This window comes from Filicampus tigris, chromosome 3 (assembly GCF_054856515.1).
Source record: "Filicampus tigris isolate MCC_2025a chromosome 3, RoL_Ftig_1.0, whole genome shotgun sequence".
In the NCBI taxonomy this organism is placed as follows: Eukaryota; Metazoa; Chordata; class Actinopteri; order Syngnathiformes; family Syngnathidae; genus Filicampus; species Filicampus tigris.
Window position 1 is genome coordinate 27,725,786 of NC_141219.1, and position 22,378 is coordinate 27,748,163.

The following is a 22,378-nucleotide window of genomic DNA, read 5'->3' on the forward strand; positions in this document are numbered from 1 at the left end:
ATGCTTTGACAAAGTGACCAACATTTAGTTTCCCCTTCTCATCTTGTAGACGTTCCTGCGGGCAAGTATGACGTTGTGGTGTCAGACCATTCCTGCCCACCACTTATAGAGAAAAATGTGACATCACTTCAAGTCCCACTGGTGTCTCCTGAGTGGCTTATACAGAGCGTCATCTGCGGGGATCGCCTTGGTTTCCAGAGCAAGCCTCAATATCACCACAATTACTCCTCCTTGACGTCGCCATCAACATCATCATCATCATCATCATCATAATGTTCATAGAAACTGCCTTCAACTCTATTCACGCTTTAGCATTTGTTCTGTTGCATGCCTCTACTGTACATAACTTCATTGTGTGTTTTTATGGAAGAATAAATGTGAGCCTTGTTTCACTTAAATGGATTGCTTTTATTTCCGACACAAAATTTCAGATGCAATAAGGTTTCAATATATTTACAGTTTATACAAAAGAAAAACCTACAATATGTAGGTTAGAGTGATCAAACTATAAAAACAAGTTTCCCTAATTAATTTTGGTTGTATTGAACCATGCTTATAATCAACATTGTTGAGACTTTCCACCCGGCTCCAAAGCAGAAGTTGTTGTAGACAGTCTGAAGAGGTGGGCCAAATTTACCGTAGGTCATCAGTGTTGACGGTGAGAAGCCAGGCCATGAAGGGGATATTTTGACATTTGAAATTCAAATGCAACAATGTTTTAATAGATTGATGTTAAACAGAAACACCAAAGGCAAAAGACTGAAGGGAGAGAGTTTAGGGGCAGCTAAACGGTAATTCTCTGCGGTCTTCTCAAACACTAAAAAGAAAATGACATTTTAGACAATTAAGCAACAACATTGACTTCTTATAACAAGGAGGTAACTTATTAGATGGCTTTTTTTCCACACTACACAGTATGTCAGTCCAAAATCTAATTTTGTCTGGATGTCATACAGTTAGACTGACATTTAAATGAAGCAGAAATGATGAAAAGTGTGTGATTCACCTGCCCAGGGTGCCCCCAGCCTGGGTGTAGTACTTGTTGTAGTCCAGTCGCAGAAGCAGCTGAGCGAGATCTGAGTTGATCTGATGATTCCGCACGCTTGACAGGATTTTGAACAGGAGTGACGACTGACGTCTGAAACCCTGAAAGTAAACACAGAATACAGTATGAGGCAAACATTTGTGTTTCTTTAACATTAAGGAACAATGAAACGACTAATCAGGCCACCTTGACTAGAATGTCCAACTGAGCGCTTCCCCTCTCATCCAGGGACGCCACACTTTGACTAACCAAAGAGCAGAAATTTTGACAGAGCTCCAGGATCTCGTTCAGGCAGTGGAAGACCTGAGAAGAGGAGCATTAGAGGCGTTGGATTGGTCTCACAAGTTCAACATCGGTTACTGTAAGTATTATTCAAAGTGTAGTTTATTTCCATACTGGCTTCAGGAGGATGAAGGACTGGGCGAGCAGGTTGCTGAGGAAATGGTCATGGGCTAGTCTGATACTCTCAAAATCTCTGGTGGAGTTGATCTGCTGAAGCAGCTGAGAGAACTGAGACTCCAACACATCCACCTGGAGACATACAGTATAGCAAAGCAGCTCGTACCAGTCGCACTGATACTGACTAAGCAAGGACGGTGGTGGGTTTTCTCTAATCGTCCCCAACCGGGTTAAGTACCGGCAGACGTGTTGTGTTGGGTTCTTTGAAAAAGAAAGACCAACTGTTCTTTTCCCGCGATACCGCGGAGCAGCCACGGTGCTCTTTTTCATGTGAGTTCCCTCCTTGCAGTGTTGTTCTCATGGGCATAGTCTGCCCTCTAGTGGACGCCCATTTAACTGACAAAGAAGAAGGTGGATAGCAAATTTGTTTTGTTAACTTTTAACATTTGAGTACAAACCTTATCCCTTTGCATGCGAAGTATGTCCTTGTCTGGAACACCTCTAGACTGTAAAAATCTATCAAAACCTGACGCGTCATGCCAGCTGCGCCGTAACCTGAAAACTGTGACCCGGAAGTGAAAGACGTTCGTTCTCCTCCGCTTTATTTTGCACTAATTATTTTTAAATAATTATTTAAAACAGAAAAGCTTTGCAATAAAACGCAATAATATTACCCAATCTTAAATATTCTTGTGATGTGCCCTGGCTTGCTCTGGTCTGCATCATCATCTTCATCACATCACGACAGTCTTGTGTTGGCAGTTAAATGCTATCCTGGTTCAACAGTTGTAAACCATTCAATCCACTTATGATACTCCCAGCTGGTAAGTGGATGTGCATAGGAAATTCGCTAGCTAATGAGCTTTAAATCATTTTCATGAGTGCACAGAGAGTTTTTATTTTTTGGGGGGGCATTAGGGACGGACGGACGGAATGTAAGGACGTAAGCAATGGACGAGGGCGGATGGGGTCGGAGGACGAAGGGTGCCCAGTTCACGGACGGAGGATGTACCGTGGCTCAACATGCTAGCTACTGTGAAACAATAAAATATAAACTACCACTTTGAATTTTTGGTCTGATTATGGGGAAAATACAGAAGAGTCACATGCTGTTCATATGTCGGTTACCTGCAAGTAGTACTGCAAGTTATCGATCAGGAAAGCCATGTGGTTACGTAGCCTCCACTTGATAGCGTCCGTCTGGCTGGACTTGAGATGTTTCCTCTGCATCTGCAAAGCCCAGCAGTGCTGGAGCTGCGACTGTACCCGACGCACGCTCAGCAGGTACCTGAACACGACGTTGTATCTAACCACAGAGACGCCAGAGAAAAACAAGGCTCACCAAACCGGAGCCGACTCGATTCTCAGCTGGTAAAGAGAAAAAGATCACGACTGACTTCTCCAGAACAGCGGGAGTGAAGAGGATGTGCAGCGGCCACTGAACTTTATAGATGAGGCCGAGCGCAGCCCAGCCGGTGGGAGGCACCTCGCGAGGGGAGATGTCTTGTGGAGGAGTGGTTCCGTCTCTGGGGCCCACCATCTCTGAAAAAAATAAACCACAGAATAAATAACCACAAGAACATAACCCTTTTTTAACCAGTGTGTGTTTCACATCATGCTAGTCACATTTAACCAGTAGCTGCCATATTTATTGGGCTATAAATTGCTGCGGCGTCGAAGTCAAAAAATGCATCATGAAGAAGATAAAAAGTTGCATTTTTGGGGGACATTTCTTTTACAAAAACCCAGAAGAACGGTCGAGCTCATATTAAAACCCCCCAAAATCCCCGTTCCCTAATCGTGGATGCGTTCAGAAATACATTCCTGGCGTGCACTGCTTCACTCCGACCGTTAAAAAAAACTCATAAGTGTTGTTCAAATAAACCGTTCAGTTTTTCAGATTACCCCAAAAGAGGGGTGCCGGAGCCCAGTCCGTCAGACGATAGGTCACACATCAGTCGCCATGACTACAACTACTACTACTTCCATTTCTTGCCTCTACTTTCTTTTAGTGGTTGGCAAATACTTCTGGTGCATTAGAGCCAGCGTTTTACCATGCAAAAATAGGTGGCCAAGAAAGTCAACATGATTTTGGGAACGGGGGATTATAGTCTGAGCTCTAGTTGTACCTGAGTCGCAGGACCAGCCAAGCTATATTAAAAAGTGCTTTATACACAAATATGCCATTACAGTCACAATTTATGCTACTCAAGATGAATTCACTATGTAGTGCTATCGGTGATTTTAATTCCTTGTGATATTTCTTTGACTTTTTGAAGCATGAAAAAGACCATAGGCTACAGTACATTGATTTCCTGTTTGTGAGTATAATGACAATTACAGACCAATTATTCAATCATTGATATATACAAAAAAAAATGCAAGTAAATAAGCATACATTGAAATGTACATGGACTAAAGTATTTGTATTCCCATCAATAAATGTCATTCAAATAAATGTATAGTCCAAAATGCCGAAGCAAGACTCTTGACAAGGGTGAGAAAGTTCGACAAACATTACTCCGATATTAGCCAATTTGCATTGGCTCCCAGTCCACTCGAGATGCGATTTCAAGGTTTTGCTACTTACCTACAAAATACCGCACGGATTAGCACCTTCCTATCTCGTCGAATTAGTGATAGCGTATATTGCGATCCGAAACCTTCGGTCACAAAATGCCGGCCTTTTAGTGATCCCGAGAGCCAAAAAGAAGTTCGCAGGCTCTAGAGCGTTTTCTATTCGGGCACCGAAGCTTTGGAATGCCCTACCCGCGGATATTAGAGGCACTACCTCAGTAGAAATGTTTAAAACACGACTTAAGACTTATTTGTACGATTCTGCATTTAGTTGAACTGTTTGTTTTGGCCACTTTACTGCCGCTTCTATTCTATTTCTGCCCCCTTTTCCCAGGCTTGGGAATTAGGTGATGACGGCCGAATTGGAGGTTGCTGTTTCGATCCAACAGCAAATGACTGCGACAAGATTGGATGCTGACCACATCCTCGGAGGCGCTGTTATGGACATTTCTACATTGACGACCATTGGGCCCCTGCTCACTTCATCGATGTCATCTTCCTGCAGCACTTCATTTGGTTAACTTTTGCATCACTTTAACAAACATTGTATAGTACTATAATGTGTGTTCAATGTTGCCCACTCGACATCCATTGCAACCTGATCATCCCGTAAGGGGGATTCCCCCATCTGTGGTCCCTTCTCAAGGTTTCTCACTTTTCCCCAAATGTTTTTTTTTTTAGTTTTTCCTTGCCCTTCTGGGGGTTAAGATCAGGGGATGTCGTGTATATGATCTGGTGCATATGTGAAGCCCTTTGAGACTTTCCTGTGATTAAGGGCTATATAAATACATTTGACTTGACATGTATGTTTCAACATTGGTGTTCTGGGCCACAGCTGACCTTTGCTGTCTTTGCCCTGGTAGTCAACAGTGAGGTGCAGCAAAGGCAGCAGATTGTCATCATCCAGCAACACCTTGTGAGCGGATTGCTGGAAGGCCACATTTACATCTGGGGAAAACAACAACATAAAACATGAGGCATTGAAACGCATCGGCGTTCCCAAAACATCCATTTTACATATCGAGTTAAAATGCAGATGAGGTGTTTGGATGCTCCTGCCAACACACCATCAATTCATTTTGGAATGACTCACTGAGTAATCAAACCGTTGTGAAATACAGGGGGGTAAAAGTAAAACCGACAAGGCTTGGGGACTGTACGGCAGTCCCCGGTTCAAGGCCTGCTATGGATCAACAGGGATCGGACTGTGGAGAAGTGCCCCTAAGCAAGGCACCCAACCTCCAACTGTGACAGGTTTGTGCATATTTAGCTAGTCTTTGCTTCAAAAATAGAGATCAAAATGCATACTGTGCCCAGTGAAGCTTGCAGCTTGCAAGCATCCAATAATAAAAAGCTTATGTTGCCATCAGACAGAATGAAGGGAAGCAGACTAGCTTTTAATGTTGCTCCATTTACTGAGAGCACCTCATCCACTAGCAGGGTTTTAAATTTTAGCCTAGTGGAAATAAATGACAAGACAGATTATGTTGCTTTTTTTTTTTTTTTTGTAGGACGCAGACCCAAAAGAACCACGAAGCTTGATGTGACTTACCATGCTCTGTGACAGCCGTCGGTGGGGTCTTCAGCATGTGCTGCGCCAGGTCAATAAAAACCTGGTAGAGCTCACCGCGACCCAGCAAGTAGAAGTCCTTGATAATCTGAAAGTAAAAGACAGGAAGGAGAGAGCTCTGACCCTTTGCAGACAAAAAACAGGGGACTTTCCCCAGTAAGTTTTTCATGAAATCCTTGTCTATTTTAAACATCCCCGGACAATAAAGAAGGTACTGATTCTGATTCAACCCCAATTTGGTATATCAAAAGAATTGTGCCAGTAGATCATACCTTAAGCTGCTCAAGGAGCTCCGACTCCTCCACCATCAGTGTCCAAAGATGCTGCAAGTCAATCCAAAATGTTAATGTACCACGATTAGAGCAAAGACACACACTACTCGTACAAATAGAGAAGGTCAGGTTTGGGGTGAAATTTTAGGAAAACTCAAAAAATGTCCAGTTTAGAGAAGGTCAAATTAAGTACGCACTACATCTGTAAGGGCTGATGGACTAACAATTGGGCCTTCATGGCTGAAGCCAGAGAGCAGCCATCTTACGTTGCCACTGTAGCCGATTTATGAGTGTGTGCGTTACGTCAGGATCGCTGTATGGAGTAACGAGGGCCTCTAAAAGGAACCGGCTGGTTCCTGTGAACTTTGCTTTCATTTCATTGCTGCTGATTCTGACCACATGATGTAGATGAATCTCTGAGTAGCACTCTGAGATATAATATACCTTTATAGGAGACGATGTAAAATCGCACATCTACTGATGAAATGTGCTAATAGCACTTCTCCCAAACGTATTGGCACCACCGTACGCCACACACTGTGGCATTTTCGCCTTAGAGACAGAAAATGATGTGAACACCTGGCGAAGAAATCAACAGAGGTGGGCATGTTCCTCAATTTTTCCGGTCCATCATTCGTCAATCCGTCATTTTTTATGACGAACTGAATTGTAATTCTCAGTTTGTCAGTCCGCCAGTATTACCGTCAAAAGTCCGTCAATCTGTCAGTCCAACCCCCCCCCCCCCCCCCCAAAAAAAAAACACTTCAGCAAAACAGGCGGCCATTAGTGACGGCCTGCCGAACTGGTGTGTCACCTATGGAAATCAATGTATTTACCGTTAAGTTAGGCACGCTAAACGAGTGGCAAAGCAAGATGGCCACCGGCGGCTTCATTCTCTACGGCACGTAAGCGGCATTGTTAGTCCATTATGTATATCCACTAAGTCTGTGGTTATAGCGCATTTTTAAGTTCATCCTGAAATCTCAACCAAAAACCCAATCGCCCGAGCATTCTGTGAGCGGCGTATTTAATTACAATACTAAACTAGTTTACCTCTGCCACCGTGCTTCTGATGCGATCGATGAAATTTTCAAAATCAGCCAGACTGAAAAGAGGCTGCTGCTTAAGTCGGTGCAAATCAGCAGCAAAAGCGTCCTCCTGGTGCTTCAATATGGAGCCTGAAACAGTCAGTGATAATCTTTTATTCAGAGCAACTCAGACAGGAATATGCTCAGAAAAGAATCCACTTTTGTACGATCCGGTACCTGCCCGCGAGGGGCTGTGGTTATGGTTTTCAAACATCTGCACCGATTCTCCAACAAAGAGGATCTTCTCTGCCACTCGTATTGGAATGTAAGAAGGCAACATCTCCGCTCGCAGGGAGAACTGCTGGAGGGACGGAGCCAGCATGTTCTCCTCCTCTATCAGCCTCTGCCAAGCCACGCACAACCACAGCACTGAGAATCCCTTGGGGAAATCCACAGGTGCATGTCAGCTGTGCTTCTCACCAGGTCCTGAAGTTCTCTCAGCTGTTTGCCGCTCAAGCCTCCCAGGCCCAGATCCTCCTCATCCTCCTCCTGGCAGGCAGCGGTCCCGCCTGCACTCGGACCCTGTTTCACAAAAAACTCCTCGCTTTGGTCCAGCAGCAATCCGTGCAGCATCCAGGCGGCAAGCTGCTTGTACATCACACCGTGGCACACGGCGAGGATCCTAAACAATGTTGCAAGACACACACAGCGATTGTTCGAAACCAGTGGGTTTTCTGCAACGGCATCTCGAGAAGGGTTATTTGAAAACAAAAAAAAAACACAAAACAAAAGCCCAGTATCGATAACTTTTGGTGCACTCTAGCAACAATGTGAAGATAATTGTGCCAAATAATCTCTTACTTACTTTTCTAAGGCCATGCGGACAGGCGGAAGCCCCCCACAACTGTGCTTGTACACCGTTTCCAGGATCTGGCAGCCATGGATCTAAAGCGGAGGAGACCTTAACCACATGGTTGATACCCCCAGTGATGCTTACTAGAGGTGCAACGATTAATCGGCAACTAATCGCTTATCAATTTAGTCAATGTTTATTTTTGCTAATCTAAACTGGACAAGCTCTCTCAATGATTATTTTTGATAATCATTGAGAGAGCTTGTCCAGTTTAGAATTTCAGAATTTCAGCCTTCCAACCAAGGGGCGAACGTTTACGGCTGTTGGCGACGGTGGAAAAATATACGCTCACGTCAGGGTACGTTCGAGGTCGCAAATGTTCGACAAACTGTGGTCGGATGTTCGCCTGTACTTTTTTTGTTGCATGGAATTTTGAAGATGCTAAAAATGTCCTTGCAACAAGAAAAATCACAAATAACTGTTGGCAAACGTTTTGCAAACATTTGCGATATTGAACCAACGCAGACCAACTCTGGCATTAAAGCAACATTTGCTGCTTTCAAAAACATGAAATGTCGTCCATGAAAGCAAACTGATTTCACTGGTCAACAAATTGTTCCTTTTTTTTTTTTGTCTGAGATGCAAGTAAACTTCTCGCTATAAATTAAATAATATATAATATAATAAAGCTTTTTATAGTTTAAACTTACAAACAACGAAATGCAAATATCTCAAGAACCTGATGTGCTGATTTTTTTAAATTAGCGTCAAAAACACGCTTAGGGACATATGAAGCCGTCTGATTAAAATTTGCCAGTTAGCAGTTTTATCTTTGTGTTGCATTAAAATAAGACATTTGCAAATGTCTGCTTTTACTTTGGAATACAGTATAATGATCAACATTTTTTCTTATGTTACAATGCAAACCAGGAACTGAATCAGAAAGAATTTTTGTTTGTGCGTTTTCTGCACTATTTCACTTAAGGTCCTGTTTTTGAATAATGGGATGGACATTAAAACAAGCTTTTTTTCAACCTGATTCATCGATTAATCGGCAGATTGACTTTTGAAATAGTCGTTAGTTGCAACCCAACTTCTTACTAATTTCTTTGAACATAATTAAGCAGGACTTTAGTTTGCAGCTGATGTTATTAAACGTGGTCATTCAATTAAACTCAGTGTGTCTGAATTTAGGTTTCAACCGACACTACTGTTTTTGACAGTAATGCATCTGTTTCTGTCAAGTAACCGGTCCTTACCTTCTGCGATTTAATCGTTTCGACCACCACCATCACCGAGGGAAAAAGCAACTGAAACTTTAGAAATGGTAACAATGTAACAGCTGTTCAGACTTGGCTTTGTCAATATTCTTTTACATTATTCAAACGTGTTTACAAGCCTACCTGATCAAGCTTATAATTCACATGGGATATTGTCAGGTGGGGATCACAGAGGAACTAAAAAGGGCACATTCACAGACGTTAACCTGCTGTGCTCATGACTCACCTCTCAGTTTGTTTTTTTTATGTTTTTTTTTTTTTTGGGGTGTACCTCTTGTTCAAGATCCAGTAGGGCCTGTCTGTATGGCTGCAGCATTGAGTCCAAACCTGTGCAGAATGCACGCAGGTAAATCCCATGAAGTCCCATCTGGCTGGCCTGATTTGTATGATGTTCCTACAAAGAAATGATTCAATGACTCAGATTGCGTAGAGGTCCAACAATTAATCGACAACAAATTGATTATCAAACACATCAACAACTACTTTGACAATCAATCAATTGGTATAAACCATTGTTTAACTTGAAACTGTCAGAAACATCATAATTTCAACCTCTCACCAGTAAACCTATTTTCAGATTGAGGTGGTCCTCCGTGAAAGCAGGTATTGAATCAAAATAAGACATTTACAAACATCTGCTTTTACTTTGAAAAAGAATCATCAACATTTTTGCCTATTTTCTGACATATTACAGACCAAACCAATAACTGAATCATAATCAGTTTATGTTGTTTATGTCAATTTGAAATAATGTCCTGTTTTTAAATATAGGGATAGAAATAATAATTTAAAATATATATATATCTATATTCATCGATTAATCAAAAAATGTATTGGCAGATTAACTGAGTATTGAAAATAATGGCAAATTTCAACCCTAACAAATGACAATGAACACTGGAAGGTTTTTCTTACACTTATCTTCAGAGGAAAGAAAAGTTAAGGAGGAAATCTCAGCTAGTCTGCGACAGCGCAGTTCAGTTTGTGTATACGACATACAGTACATGGTGGTGCACACAAATAGGACTAAAAAGGGAAATCAACCCAAAACACATTTTTTCAAGAATATGTTCCCAGCAGGCCCGCTAGTTGAAACACGGCATTCTGATTAATATTGCGTTTGTGGAATATGAGTTGGGTGGTCGACTGGTTAGCACGTCCACCTCACAGTTCAGACGTCAATGGTTCGATTCCGGCCCCTGCCTTCCTGTGTGGAGTTTGCATGTTCTCCCCGTGCCTGTGTGGGTTTTCTCCGGGTACTCCGGTTTCCTCCCACATTCCGAAAACATGCTTGGTAGGTTGATTGGATTCTCTAAATTTCCCCTAGGTGTGATTGTGAGTACGGATGTTTGTCTTTGTGTGCCCTGCGATTGGCTGGCAACCAATTCAGGGTGTCCCCGAAGACAGCTGGGATAGGCTCCAGCACGCCCCGCGACCCTTGTGAGGATGAAGCGATATAGATAATGGATGGATGGAACATGAGTTAAAGCCGAAGTCAACCCAAACCAATATTTTTCAAGAATATGTTCCCAGCAGGCCCACTAGTTGAAACACGGCATTCTGATTCATTTTGCGTTCGTGGAATATAAATTAAGCAGCAAAATGCACTCGTTTTTAGCCATCTCCGGGGGCGGCCATTTTGTAGCCGTAGCCACATAAAATGACAGTAAATATACTTTTTTTAATGAGATAATTAAGCAAACAGGAAAATATGTTGGACATCTGGAACTTACTTGTTGATGCACATGGCCAGTATGTTGCTCTATGAACTCCGTAAAGCGTACGTAATCCGAGCCCAGTTTACAGAGCCGATTGAGGACACTGGTCTCACTAGGGTGAAGGAAGGGTAGATCCTGGGACACCTGCAGGTACAAGTTTCATGTACAAAATATAATTTCCTCATTAGCGTCAGACATAGTGAAGCTGCTGGTCTGAGCTACTGATCCCGCAGCTTTAAGAAGGAATTTGTAAAATACTCTGCTACTGTTTACTGTATTAACCTGAGCATGTAAAACGTCCAAGACTCATAGACATACTGAACCCAACGAAAAAAATCTGATTTGGTGCAATTTCTGTGGGTATGCCATTGTTCCAACAGCCAGTGCCCTACCAATGAATGAGACGGGGCAAATGAGATTGCAAAGGTATATCTATCGGTTCAAAAACACGAATGAAACACCGAATGTATATCCATTAAAATATGGGCTAGCATACATCAACAGAATCAGAAAAGCATCCACGAATTTATGATTAATGAATTTTCTTCAATTATTCCGCTTTACCTGTAAACCAGTCCGTTTGTTGCACGTAAAAATGGTCCCTGGGTATCCACTCAACGCCAACAACAATTCGTGAATCATCTTACTTGTAGTTCATGAAGTAAAAAATTTAAATCCGGAGGTGCTGTCTGCAACCATCAAAACAAACCGCCGCCGGAGCTGTCGCTGATTGGTGACGTAAACGACCCAGAGCATGATGGGACGTTGTAGAAACTGGCTCGATACCATCTGGATTTCATTTTCGTTTGATTTTTGTTAAACTCTGTCAAGTTTAGCAATTAATAGGGTTTTGATAAATATTTTTTTTACTTTGTGCCACGAATTCTTTATTATATCGGTGAAGTATACATTAAATATAGATCAAACCCATGTTTGTTCCAGTATTGTTGGGAATTGTAGTTCTTTGCCTTAAACGGAAACTTCCCATCATACGTCATCAGTCGGTCATGCAGTAGCTACTAGCAACACCTCGCAACAGAGAAACCTTGGTAATTCGATATTACAAGTTGAAAAGAAGATGTTACCAAAATCTGATCGTTATTAGACGTGGATAGGTTGTGATTTGTATCGCTAATAATCGCCGCATGTTATACTCAGTTCGTCATAATCGTGTAAGGTTATTAGTTTAAATGAGTCAAGAAGTTCTCTCAAATACATCAACGAATTAAGCTTTTAAAAGGTAAATGAGTAACAACACGATCGTATTTGATGACAACAACGTATACTATACTGTTACCCGCACCGCAGTTTTAAGGAATCTGTTCCCATATTTACGTAAGTGTGCAATGTGCATTGTTAAATCGCAGGCATGGCGAAGGTGAGGAAAGAGGAGGATCTAGTTTCGGAGTACCTGGCCCAGAACCGAGAAGTGGCCCAGTGGGTCGACACTTTAAGGGGCTACTGTGAAAACAACAAACAGTGGTTTGCTCGCAGAGAGTTCATCCTTAAAAACATGGACGCATACCCTACAGTGAAACCAGGAGTCTCCAGCAGCAGTCTGGACAAGCTGCTGTCTCTTTCCATGGTTTGGGCTAACCATGTTTTCCTCGGCTGCAGGTAGGACACACAACAGTGGAGCACAGTGACAAATGGGACTGCAAACTGGAGGCTAAACATCTTCCCTCCCATTCTCTAAGCTATCCAGAAGCTGTCATGGACAAGATTACAGAGATGGGTGAAGGAATAGTTGTCCAAGATCCTCCAGTTCATAAGACTATACGCAAGGAAAAGTACAGTGCCCCAATAGGTAAGACAAACTTGATTGAAAAACGATTTGCAGATGTTGAGTCTAGTGTGAGACATAAAGTGCCATGAATTGATCTTGCATGGAATGTTCCATACAATTACTATACGGTTTATTTTGACAGTGGAGATACACAGCCACTCAAAGAGGCTTTTGCGCTTTTCGGTTCAGCTGGTTTTAACCATCGAACATCGTGAAATGAAGTTTGAAGTGATGGAATTGGAAGTGTAAGAGGAAGGCAAACAAACACATTACTGCATTACTGAAAAGAAATCTGTCCCTCTGATCATTTTAGGGAAGCCAGCAATTGCATAAAGCCATGTTTTGTTTCACTCAGTGTCATGTTGTAACATGCTTAATTGTCACATAAGTTTAAAAAGTTGTTACGTCAATTCTTTTTGGAAAACAGTAAGAATCAATGCAACAAATGGCCCAAAATAGTATAGCACATGGGAAAAGTTATTCTAATAATGCTGTCTTAGCTAAGATATAGTGAGGTATGTGTACTCAGACCCATCCCCACAAGTGGGCGTCAGAGGTCTGATGACAACAGTGTATCGCCCGGGAAACCCCCCCTCCCTCCGTCTGTTCCCCGCCGGTCTTCTGTTGAACCTGCGCTCATCGTCGGCGCTGCTGGAGGGCCTGAAGTACTGGGTGACGGTCTCACCTTTTGAACGTGACCGGGTCGGGTCACATGGCAAGTGGAATCCGGGCCAGGTCATATGAGTAGTGGAAATGTGAAAAATGTGTTTCCATTACCAAATTGCTATTGTGCAATTTGAGTGGCCTTTGTAGTCAGGGTGGTGCATGAAGATTGAAGACGGTGTTAAAGTCCACAACTATAAATTAATTATACTATATATGACTCCATTTTTAAATATGCAACAAAAGAGATTTTTGATTAGTGTGATGACATCAGTGAATTCGCTATTCAGCCAATACTATAATACAATTAATAACAAAAACGTGTTTTTGTTCACTGATACGTAGTTGCTGAAGCCAAACAATATAATTTCAATGCAAAGGGGATGATATGGTTCTTTAAAATATAAATGAAATGAAAATGAAGATATGGAAATATGTTTCCATAATTTAGCAGTCCTTCACAAAAAACAACACTCAGTATCAATGTCCTTTTTGACCCGTTATAAAAAAGAACCAACATTGCATGGGTAATACTTCAGTATTTTAAACATGCCATGGTGTAACCCTTGCTCACGAAACCTGGCCTTGATCAAGATGTACTCTCAAACTTTAGACCCATTTTCAAGCTACTTTTTATTTTAAAAATTCTGGAAAAGGTGGTGCACATACAGTTAAAATCTTTCTTGGATGAACATAAAGTCATGGAGGTCTTCCAGTCAGATTTCAAGATGATCAGCAAGATGAGCAGCGTCAGCCCTGTTAGTTGTTTTTAATGACATGCTCCTGGCAAATGACACGAGACAATGTGCGTCTGATTTTGTTGGGTATGACTGCAGCATTTGATACGGTGGATCACAGTATTCTGTTGGCTCGTTGCAGCACCAGGTGGGCATTCGTGGCCGCGCCCTTGAGTGGTAGTAGATCCTATTTGGCTGACAGAACCTCTTGCGTTAACCTTGGTTACGCTGAGTCCCGCACTGCTCCATTGTCATACAGTGTTCCGCAGGGTACAATTCTGGGGCCTCTGCTGTTTTCATTGTATCTGCTCCCTTTGGGCTCCATCTTAAGGAAACATGATATTTCCTTCCACCGCTATGCGGATGACTGTCAATTCTATGTCCCGCTGAGCAAAAAAGACGTTTTCTCACTGAGGTCACTTTTGTCCTGTCTGGAGGAACTCAAGACCTGGATGGCACTGAATTTCTTGAATTACAATGAAAAGAAAACAGAAGTCATGGTGTTTGGTCCCAGTGGCCCTTGTACTTTCCATTCTGCTGACTTGGCCCCCCCTGGCTCCTTATCAAAAGCCAACAGTCACGAACTTTGGACAGTGATTTGAAATTGGACTGGCAAATTGGTGCTGTTGTTTTTTCATCTTAGGCAGCTGGCTAAGGTAAAGAATCTCCTTTCTAAACAGCACTTTGAAACAGTACTTCATGCCTCCGTCACATATCTGCTGGATTACTGTAATGCACTTAATTTTGGAGTCAGCCAATCCTCCATCAAGCATCTCCAGTTAGTCCAAAATGCTGCCGCTCGCCCCTTGACTGGTACTCACTCGTAAGGGGGAGCACATAACTCCTACTCTAGTGTACCTTCACTGGCTAGCTGGCTTTAGAGTTCTTTTTAAGATTCTATTATTTGTTTAGCCTCGCTCCATCGTACCTCTCTGATCTTCTCCACCCCGATGCACCTGCCCTATAAGAGGTACTGAGGTCTAAGCGAAGGCTCAGAGGGGATCGAGCCTTTTTCCGTTGCCAGTCCCTCTCTTTGGACTGACCTCCCGATAAACATTAGGCAAGCCCCCTTGTTTCCCATCTTTAAAGCTCATCTTAAAATTCATATTTATTCTTTGGCTTTTGATTCAGCATGCGACTTGGTTTTGGTTGTACTGTTTTTGTGCTTTTTACCGTCTTCATTTTTATTCATTTGTTTTATTGTTTGTTGTTGTATGATTTACTTTTGCTCCATGTGCAGCAGTTTGTATACAGCGGTGGTCGTTTTTTGTTTTTTGTTTGTTTGTCAAAGTTGGTAGTCTGAAACACGAACGCAAGCACACCCATTAAGTCTAGTTAATATTGTGGACCCGCAAAGGATATAGCAGACATGACATTTATGTAATCTTTAATTTGTTAAAAGTTAAATGTGTTCCAAAAAATAAAAAAAACAAACTAAAACAAAACTTTGGGTACGGTACTTTGATTTACAGTCACATAAACAAAGATCGTTGGCAAAAAAAAAAAAGGTCAGGTGGTGAAAAGGTCCTTTGCAGCTCGTCTATGAAAGTGGACAGAGGTTTTCATCCTTTGCTTTCACGCAGCGTTTCCGTGTTTACACGCCCCCACACTTAAAGCTGCAGTCTGTTGCCTCATTAAATGTTGTTTCTCTCTTTTCTTGCTCGTCTCGTGAAGGAGCGCCCGATGACAGCTGTGCCAAACGAGCCCGATACGCTCCTAATGAGCCCGACGGTCGACTGGCCGGGAAAACATCCGCGCGACCTATGAGTCAGAAATGCGGGCCGGCCCAGCAGGCTCCGGCGGAGCACCAGCCTTTCTTCAACCGCCTCTACAAGGCCGTGGCCTGGAAGTTGGTGTCGGCGGGGGGGTTCGGCCCCAACCTGGACCATTTCGAAATACTTTGTAGCTGCGTGGAGTCGTGTAAGCGGACCCTGACGTGCGTCTTCGTGCCCTTGAAGGACATCGTCGGCCTGCCTGCCGGTCGCACGCAGAAGGAAGGCCACGTGTGCGAAATTCGCTGTCAGACGGTCTACATGGGCACCGGCTATGGGCGCGACGAGGCCGCCGCCCGAGCCATGGCCTCCAAAGAGGCGCTGAAAGTCTTTCAAGGCAGAAAAGTGACAGTAAAGATCGCCAGACGGCGCTACAAAGGGAGGGATGTCGAGGATTTGTTGTTGCTGGATGAGCAGCCTCGGAATCAGGGCTTCCCCCCCGCACTCAGCTACCCTTTTCAGGACGAGTGTGCGGGAGATGCCTCGTTGTAAAGCCGGCCAACTCGTGATTTGGGACCTGCTGTCATGGTGCATTAGCGTCTACTGAATGGAGCACTTGAAGAAAGACACATTGGTTTGGGGACCACACACCCTTGCGCGGCTTTGCAATTTCAATTAGAATTGCATCAAGAGCAGGAAGGTTCACGTTTCACAAGTTTTGTTATGCACTTTTTTGAACCGGGCCCAGTTCACCGGTTGAGAGATGTCATTTGTTCAAGTTAAATATAAAAATAACTTGCTTTCACCTTCCTTAGAGTAGCAGCTTTACTTTCCACACAGGCCAGCAACTCATATTTCAGTTCTAACCCACTGTAAGGTTCATGGTACTGTTTTCTTTTTCTTTTTCTTTTTTTACATCTATGTTTGATTTGTATTAAAAAAAAAATAGGCTCCAGTGAGATATTCCAAAGTGCAAGCTTATATTAAGTGTGTTGTCCTGGTCACTGTTTGCTTTCTTCTCCTAGCACACCAAGCACCATCACTTCCTGGGCATGTTTGCTTGAATATGAATCTGATTCATCATAGTAGTTTCCCTCTTTTCTGTAGGGTGATTCTTGTCTCTCTGCATTGACGTTAGACATTGATACAGTATTTGCGTCATACGACCCATGGTTTTAGTTGTCGTGGGTTAATGCGTATGAAACATATTCATTTGCTATGATTGTTGAAACGATTGCACCCGCTGTATGTGTGACGTTCCCTCATACATATTGCTTGCTCATTGTATGCTGTCCTTGTTGTAATACTGCAAAGAGCTGGGGGAAGAGTTTGATTATTTCCATTTGATTAATTTGAGCCAGAATGTGAGAATTTTTGAAAGTTAAATGCTGCTCTACAGTGTGATTTGTGTGTTTGTTCGACCTTGAAGTTGAACAGCAAGTTTGTAGTGAAACGCTGATTATTCTCACCTTTTTAGGTTATTGTAAATTTAAAGGAGTGCTTCAAAGTTTTCATTTTTGAATAAATGTTCAAACATAACCAAGGTTGATTTGTGGTCTTAGCATGAATCCATGCTGCCTTGCTGTCTGCTTTCGCTCCCTCACCAAGTACATGTCGGGTAACTCAATCTTCACGGCAATTTAAGGAAGTCATCACAGAGCGTTTCCATACTGGTAGTTGAAATATCAATCTGATTTGAGCTATCTTGTTTGAAGTTATTTTTTACATGCCGCACTCATTTCCTCACCATATTCATGTTTAGTGAAAAGTAATTAATTGACATCCTTTTGAAAGCAACTCATTACCTTTGTTAAGCACACAAGGTTATCAAGAGTAATATCATCCATAGTGAACTGCACTGCCATGTACTATAATGACATCTTTGATTTAGTACTGTACTCGTTTTTCAAACAAATTCCGGAAGGGTTACCATTGTTTGCTAATATAGTGTACTAACGTGCTACGTACATACATGTGTCATTTGTGAGGTAAAGAGATGTGGAAATGTTGACCAATATGACCACTAGAGGGGAGCATTGCTTGCATATCTTTATAATTAGACAGTACAGTAGTTGGGATTTTTTTTTTTTTTACCTTAAATTCAATATCGGTTTAAGAAACATATGTTAAGATACCTTATAAATATACATATAATTTAATCCCTGCATAATAGAAATGAAATAAACCACTCACACTTTGAAGACACAACGAAATTAATGCAATAGTTAAATAATACTATTAAAAGAAATACAAGTTTGGAGATTTCTTTAAGTTTGCACCATATTTGAATGACTGGAAATACTGTTTGTTATAGATAGACAGACAGATTGAGATATAAACAGAGATGGGTATTCCGTCCTCGAGATGGAAAGCTACGTCCGGACGGACACCCATTTTGTTGACGGAGGACGAGAAGTCTTTTAAAAGGGACAGACAAAGCAAGGACGGAAATGGGTTTGTCCCTAACAGCGTTAAGTACCGTCTGACGTGTGTGTCGGGTTCTTTTAAAAAGCAAGACCACTGTTGACTTCTATGATACCACGGAGACACCTTTATTAACTGCCTGCACAACACTTTTCATTTACGCTCCCTGAAGTAACACTGCACAGGAATACTCTGCTCTCTAGTGTTTCAACACATGTCATGGATTTTGCCACAGGATGCTATTTGATTGACAGGAACACGCCCAGCCTGTTTTGTGTGTGTAATCCGGAATACAGTATGCATTGGTCGTAGGAAAAAGGTGGTTAACTAACTGTTAGTACATCCCTTTGCATAAGTATGTCCATGTGCGGGACATTGTTATCAGAATAAGACAATCGGTTTTTTTTCAAAGCAACTAATCAGTATGATCAGTTTTAATCATTTCATTTTATTTGCTTTACTATTAGTTTGCCAGATCAAGCGTTTGGTCGACTCTAAACTGCTTGTGGCTGTTGAGCTATGACTGTAAATGATTTGTCTATACAGTAATATGTTCCCTCTGATTGGCTGGCAGCTAGAGTGAAAATGTGTGAAATATTAATCATAAAATATCATTTCACCAAAACTTCATAAGTCACATTTTGGTGAATTTAATATTTTTTCAAAAATCTATATTATTGGTCAGCCCACATTCCTGGGTGTTAATTTTACACATTACTGACCAATCTAAAATGTTGAAAATGGCTTGCTTACTTTCATATTGCAAAGCTAGTGGTTGAACAAACTTGCCAGTTTTGGGGTCTCCTGTTAAGTGACTATTTTGGAGGTTTTGGCTCAGTGCCAGCGATTAGGAGCTACTCTAGACTTGTGGATACTGGTTAGCATATCTGCCCTGACTGACTGATGACCAACCTTTTAGGCAAACGGTGTTGGGATGGGCACCATCTTGTCTGTGATCCTGAACAAGATAATTGGTTACAACATGGATGGATGGGCGAGGAGAGAAAAAGGCTTCAGACACGTTCAGATGGAGATTTTATCCACATATTAGTGTTAACATCATGTAAATCAACATCTCTGCCTCAGGAAATATGTTGGTGTTGACACCTTGAGATGTTTGTAGCAAACATCAATCCTGGCGCTAAGCAATATTTGTTTCAGGCTCTGTCATTTGTCTCCTGTTCTTCGTCTCAATCCATCACACTCTCAATCACCCGCTGCCTCTTTCCCTCATTTGACTTCATCTATGTCTCTGCCAAATTATTGCACACAAATGAGCACCGCCGGCCTGTCGGTTTGGACCTTGCGGAAAAAAGTCAGTCTCATTACAATTGGAAGCAATTCCTCCAGGGGGTCAGTGACAAATCTTCCCTGTCTGGATGTACAACAAGCAAGATTAACAAGATTTGGATCAAGCAGAACCCAATTAACATTGCTGTTTATGCAGTCTTCATGAAAATGTATGATCAGAGTAATGGGAATGTGTTTCATTTTAAATCCTTTTTGCAGTCCCCCCCCCCAAAAATCGTGTAAAGCCCCAAACAATGCTTGTTTGCTTTATTTGTTATGACTCAGCCATTCAGGTTGTTGAGAGTAAAGCTTTCCTTTACAAAGCAATGGCCACATTTAACAAATGTTCAGTAGTACATGTGTAGAGAGATCCTCAGATCATTGCCAAATTTATTCATCCATCCATCTATCTATCTATCTATCTATCTATCTATCTATCTATCTATCTATCTATCTATCTATCTATCTATCTGTCTATCTATCTATCTATCTATCTATCGATCTATATATATATATATATATATATATATATATATATATATATATATATCTACCTATCTATCTATTTATTTAAGCTTCCAATTGTAACATCTTGTAATATCATTTTGGTTCTTACAGATTTTCACAGCGTTGGAAGTGAATTGAGAACTTAAAACAAGTTTATTCAATTTGTAGTTTTTGTTCAGCTCCCTGTGAAATATTAATACAAATGTGTGTTTAGTTGACAGTATAAAAGAAAGTGTTCCTTTAGTCCCATGTGGACTTCCCAAATAGAAATGCACATACCCCCCCCCCCCCCCCCCAAAAAAAAGGACTAGCATTTTGTACTTGTCTCTTGTCCATTATTGATGAGTGCTGACAGGTTGCAAAGAGGACGGTTGGGTAAGAGACAAGCTCTGAGACGTGCTGCGTGCACCTTGACGACCATGCTGCAAAAACAAGTCTCAAAGTCAACTTTGTGACATTACAGAACCCTCATTTTAAAATGGGAGTCGGACTTTTCAATAGGTTTTAAATTATGACAAGGGACACCTTGCGTTATTTTTGTTTTGCTATCCAGAAAGACAAGTCAATTTGGAAAAACAAAGTATAAAATAAACGGAGAAATGTGGTATCCTGTGTTCATAATCACAATCAAATGTATGTTAAATGGGAGTCAGCACATGTGCACACGTCGCTGGGTTTTTATCACTTGTGAATGGAGAGCTCATCTGATTTACTTGGCCTCGTCTCACTGTTGCTGCCACCGGCAGCTTGCAAGGCCGTCGGGTTGGGGACTTCCGATGTTCCGGGCTGCAGCAGGAGGATGTCTTCATCGCGGGCAAGACCACCATAAGGTTCCACGATATGAGCCCCGCCCTCCTTTTGGAAACCTGGAAACCTCTCATTTATTTGAATGAAACTGGCGAGCGGTGCCCGTCGGAAAGCTGAAACTTTGACTCTTTCGTCAATTGGTACGTATGAAATTGTAAATATGGTTAAGCACTGTTGTAAAACACAATATATGTTGACTGTATCTGCTGTATATTTATGACTTGATGGAGGCTCTTTCTCGCTCGCTTAAAACCTGGAAATTGGCATGTAGCTATACATCTGTCGGCCAATCAGATGACCGTGATGTCACGGCCCTATTAGACCTGCGTTTTAGAACAAGGTTGGAAGAGAATCTGAGGAGTAGTTCCATTGTAACCCTACAATCCTGAAAAAGTGTAATGGAAAAACCACCATACGGGGCGGAGCCAGGATTTTTCGTTGTAAGGACCGCTACATGGGAAAAGGCCTTCTGATCCTTTTGGTTGGAGTGGTGCAGTTTTCTCGAAGCTCCTCTTCTCGAAAAGCCGAACGGAACTCTTTCTCAGCTTTCACCACATGGTTCTTTGGTCTGCCTTTGTCTTCGTAATGTTCCTCACCACCAACAGAGGTCAGAGATCTTACACACCACCATCCTGTGCTTTCTGGCTACACTCTAACGGTCAGTAACCTTCAGATGACATCGCACAAGATGTCATCCGCCCGCGTGCTTCTACCTCTGCTCTTGTATGTTGTCACCCAATGTTCCTGCCTCTCCTGGAATAACGTCTTGGCTGCAGCCATTTTCATCCTTTTGGCAAAGTTCGCCACCATTTGACCCTCCAAGTTCCTTTGGTACGAAACTTAACCGTCATTTCTTCATTACCCCTTTTTCCTTCACCAACATGCCCAGTATAATCTCCATCAATCCAGACTCTCTGGCTGCCTGGAATACTCAAGAATTACTTAATTTTGCTCCTTCCCGAATTTCTGTGTCTCTTCTAATTCACATACTACCTGTGGGGCTTCCCTTACAATAACTCCATTTTTCTTCCCAGCTAATCCATGGTCAAACAATTTGAACCCTGCCCCAAACCTTCCATCCTAATTGCCTTTCTGCCTGCTTTCCTGGACACACAAACTATATATCTGCAACTCCCTGGCTTTTCCTGTCCTATTCCCAACATTCGCTCTGTGCTTTCGTCTTCTCTGGCAGTAGCTGAATTTCCACCGACGCCGTGTTGGGTAACGTCACCAACAACGGTTGTTGTTGACTGTTGTTGACTGGTGTGCAATTCTGTGGATGAACGCTCATAATTGGCAAAGTTTAAAGACAGATGACCTTACTGACGCAACCCTCTGCATTTATCCCGACTTGGGACCAAGCCTACAGTTTGCACTGGCTTGTGCCTCCTGACTATTATTGATATTTACAGCGAGAAATCGTTAACATGATCAGGGTCTTCACCAGTTAAAGGTTTGGACACACTTTCTAGTGCTAGTAATTTAGAAACTGTGTACAAACCTTCGATTGGTAGATTAATAGAAATAATTATTATTATTAATTGTAACTTCCTCTAAATTCCTGTACGACACCCATTTTCGATAACGCTTTTTTTATTTAGGGTTGTGGGCAGTTGTACCTTACGCCACCCCATGTTTTGAGTGAAAGCCTGACTCATGTTTGGGATTGGTCACTAGTCAAATATAGCAATAAGGCAAATATAGCAATAA

The 22,378-nt window shown here is 42.0% G+C and overlaps 3 protein-coding genes across 13 annotated transcripts in view; 2 read left to right on the forward strand and 1 right to left on the reverse strand.

Annotated features, from left to right (window-relative positions):
- Positions 1-398, forward strand: part of tp53bp1 (tumor protein p53 binding protein, 1) — a 33,329-nt gene extending 32,931 nt beyond the window's left edge. For all 9 annotated transcript variants that reach the window (XM_086026285.1, XM_086026289.1, XM_086026293.1 and 6 more), the window contains one exon: positions 50-398. In XM_086026285.1, the coding sequence (XP_085882411.1) occupies positions 50-273 (224 nt within the window). In that variant the 3' untranslated portion in view covers positions 274-398. The remainder of the gene's footprint in view (positions 1-49) is intronic.
- On the reverse strand, positions 385-11,499 carry tubgcp4 (tubulin gamma complex component 4). 2 transcript variants are annotated; one of them, XM_086026295.1, is made up of 18 exons: positions 11,307-11,499; positions 10,758-10,886; positions 9,296-9,418; positions 9,148-9,201; positions 9,004-9,060; positions 7,757-7,836; positions 7,372-7,573; positions 7,129-7,294; positions 6,917-7,041; positions 5,864-5,914; positions 5,574-5,679; positions 4,862-4,969; positions 2,842-2,986; positions 2,573-2,750; positions 1,442-1,576; positions 1,232-1,348; positions 1,007-1,146; positions 385-817 (listed from the first exon to the last, which is right to left on the reverse strand). In XM_086026295.1, exons 1-18 carry the CDS (start codon positions 11,382-11,384, stop codon positions 811-813), a joined length of 2,001 nt encoding a protein of 666 aa, XP_085882421.1. In that variant the 5' UTR covers positions 11,385-11,499; the 3' UTR covers positions 385-810. The 2 variants fall into 2 exon arrangements, with proteins under 2 accessions (XP_085882421.1, XP_085882422.1); XM_086026296.1 differs by having other exon boundaries at positions 385-1,146.
- Positions 11,500-11,672: 173 nt separating this feature from the next.
- cdkn2aip (CDKN2A interacting protein) lies at positions 11,673-17,179 on the forward strand. Of its 2 annotated transcripts, none has more exons than XM_086026305.1 (4): positions 11,673-11,791; positions 12,110-12,359; positions 12,440-12,549; positions 15,603-17,179. In XM_086026305.1, exons 2-4 carry the CDS (start codon positions 12,112-12,114, stop codon positions 16,190-16,192), a joined length of 948 nt encoding a protein of 315 aa, XP_085882431.1. In that variant the 5' UTR covers positions 11,673-11,791; positions 12,110-12,111; the 3' UTR covers positions 16,193-17,179. The 2 variants fall into 2 exon arrangements, with proteins under 2 accessions (XP_085882431.1, XP_085882430.1); XM_086026304.1 differs by having other exon boundaries at positions 11,686-11,982.
- Positions 17,180-22,378: the final 5,199 nt, after the last annotated feature.

What these genes read in the sequence shown, in the direction of transcription:
- tubgcp4 (XM_086026295.1), bottom strand. Translation starts at nt 11,384, where the DNA reads ATGATTCACGAATTGTTGTTGGCGTTGAGTGGATACCCAGGGACCATT. An exon ending in TGAATTATAAGCTTGATCAG is followed by an intron (nt 9,061 to 9,147) that starts GTAGGCTTGTAA and finishes CCATTTCTAAAG; the next exon opens with TTTCAGTTGCTTTTTCCCTC. An exon ending in ACTCCCGCTGTTCTGGAGAA is followed by an intron (nt 2,751 to 2,841) that starts GTCAGTCGTGAT and finishes CTCTGTGGTTAG; the next exon opens with ATACAACGTCGTGTTCAGGT.
- cdkn2aip (XM_086026305.1), top strand. Translation starts at nt 12,112, where the DNA reads ATGGCGAAGGTGAGGAAAGAGGAGGATCTAGTTTCGGAGTACCTGGCC. An exon ending in CATGTTTTCCTCGGCTGCAG is followed by an intron (nt 12,360 to 12,439) that starts GTAGGACACACA and finishes CCATTCTCTAAG; the next exon opens with CTATCCAGAAGCTGTCATGG. An exon ending in AAAGTACAGTGCCCCAATAG is followed by an intron (nt 12,550 to 15,602) that starts GTAAGACAAACT and finishes CGTCTCGTGAAG; the next exon opens with GAGCGCCCGATGACAGCTGT.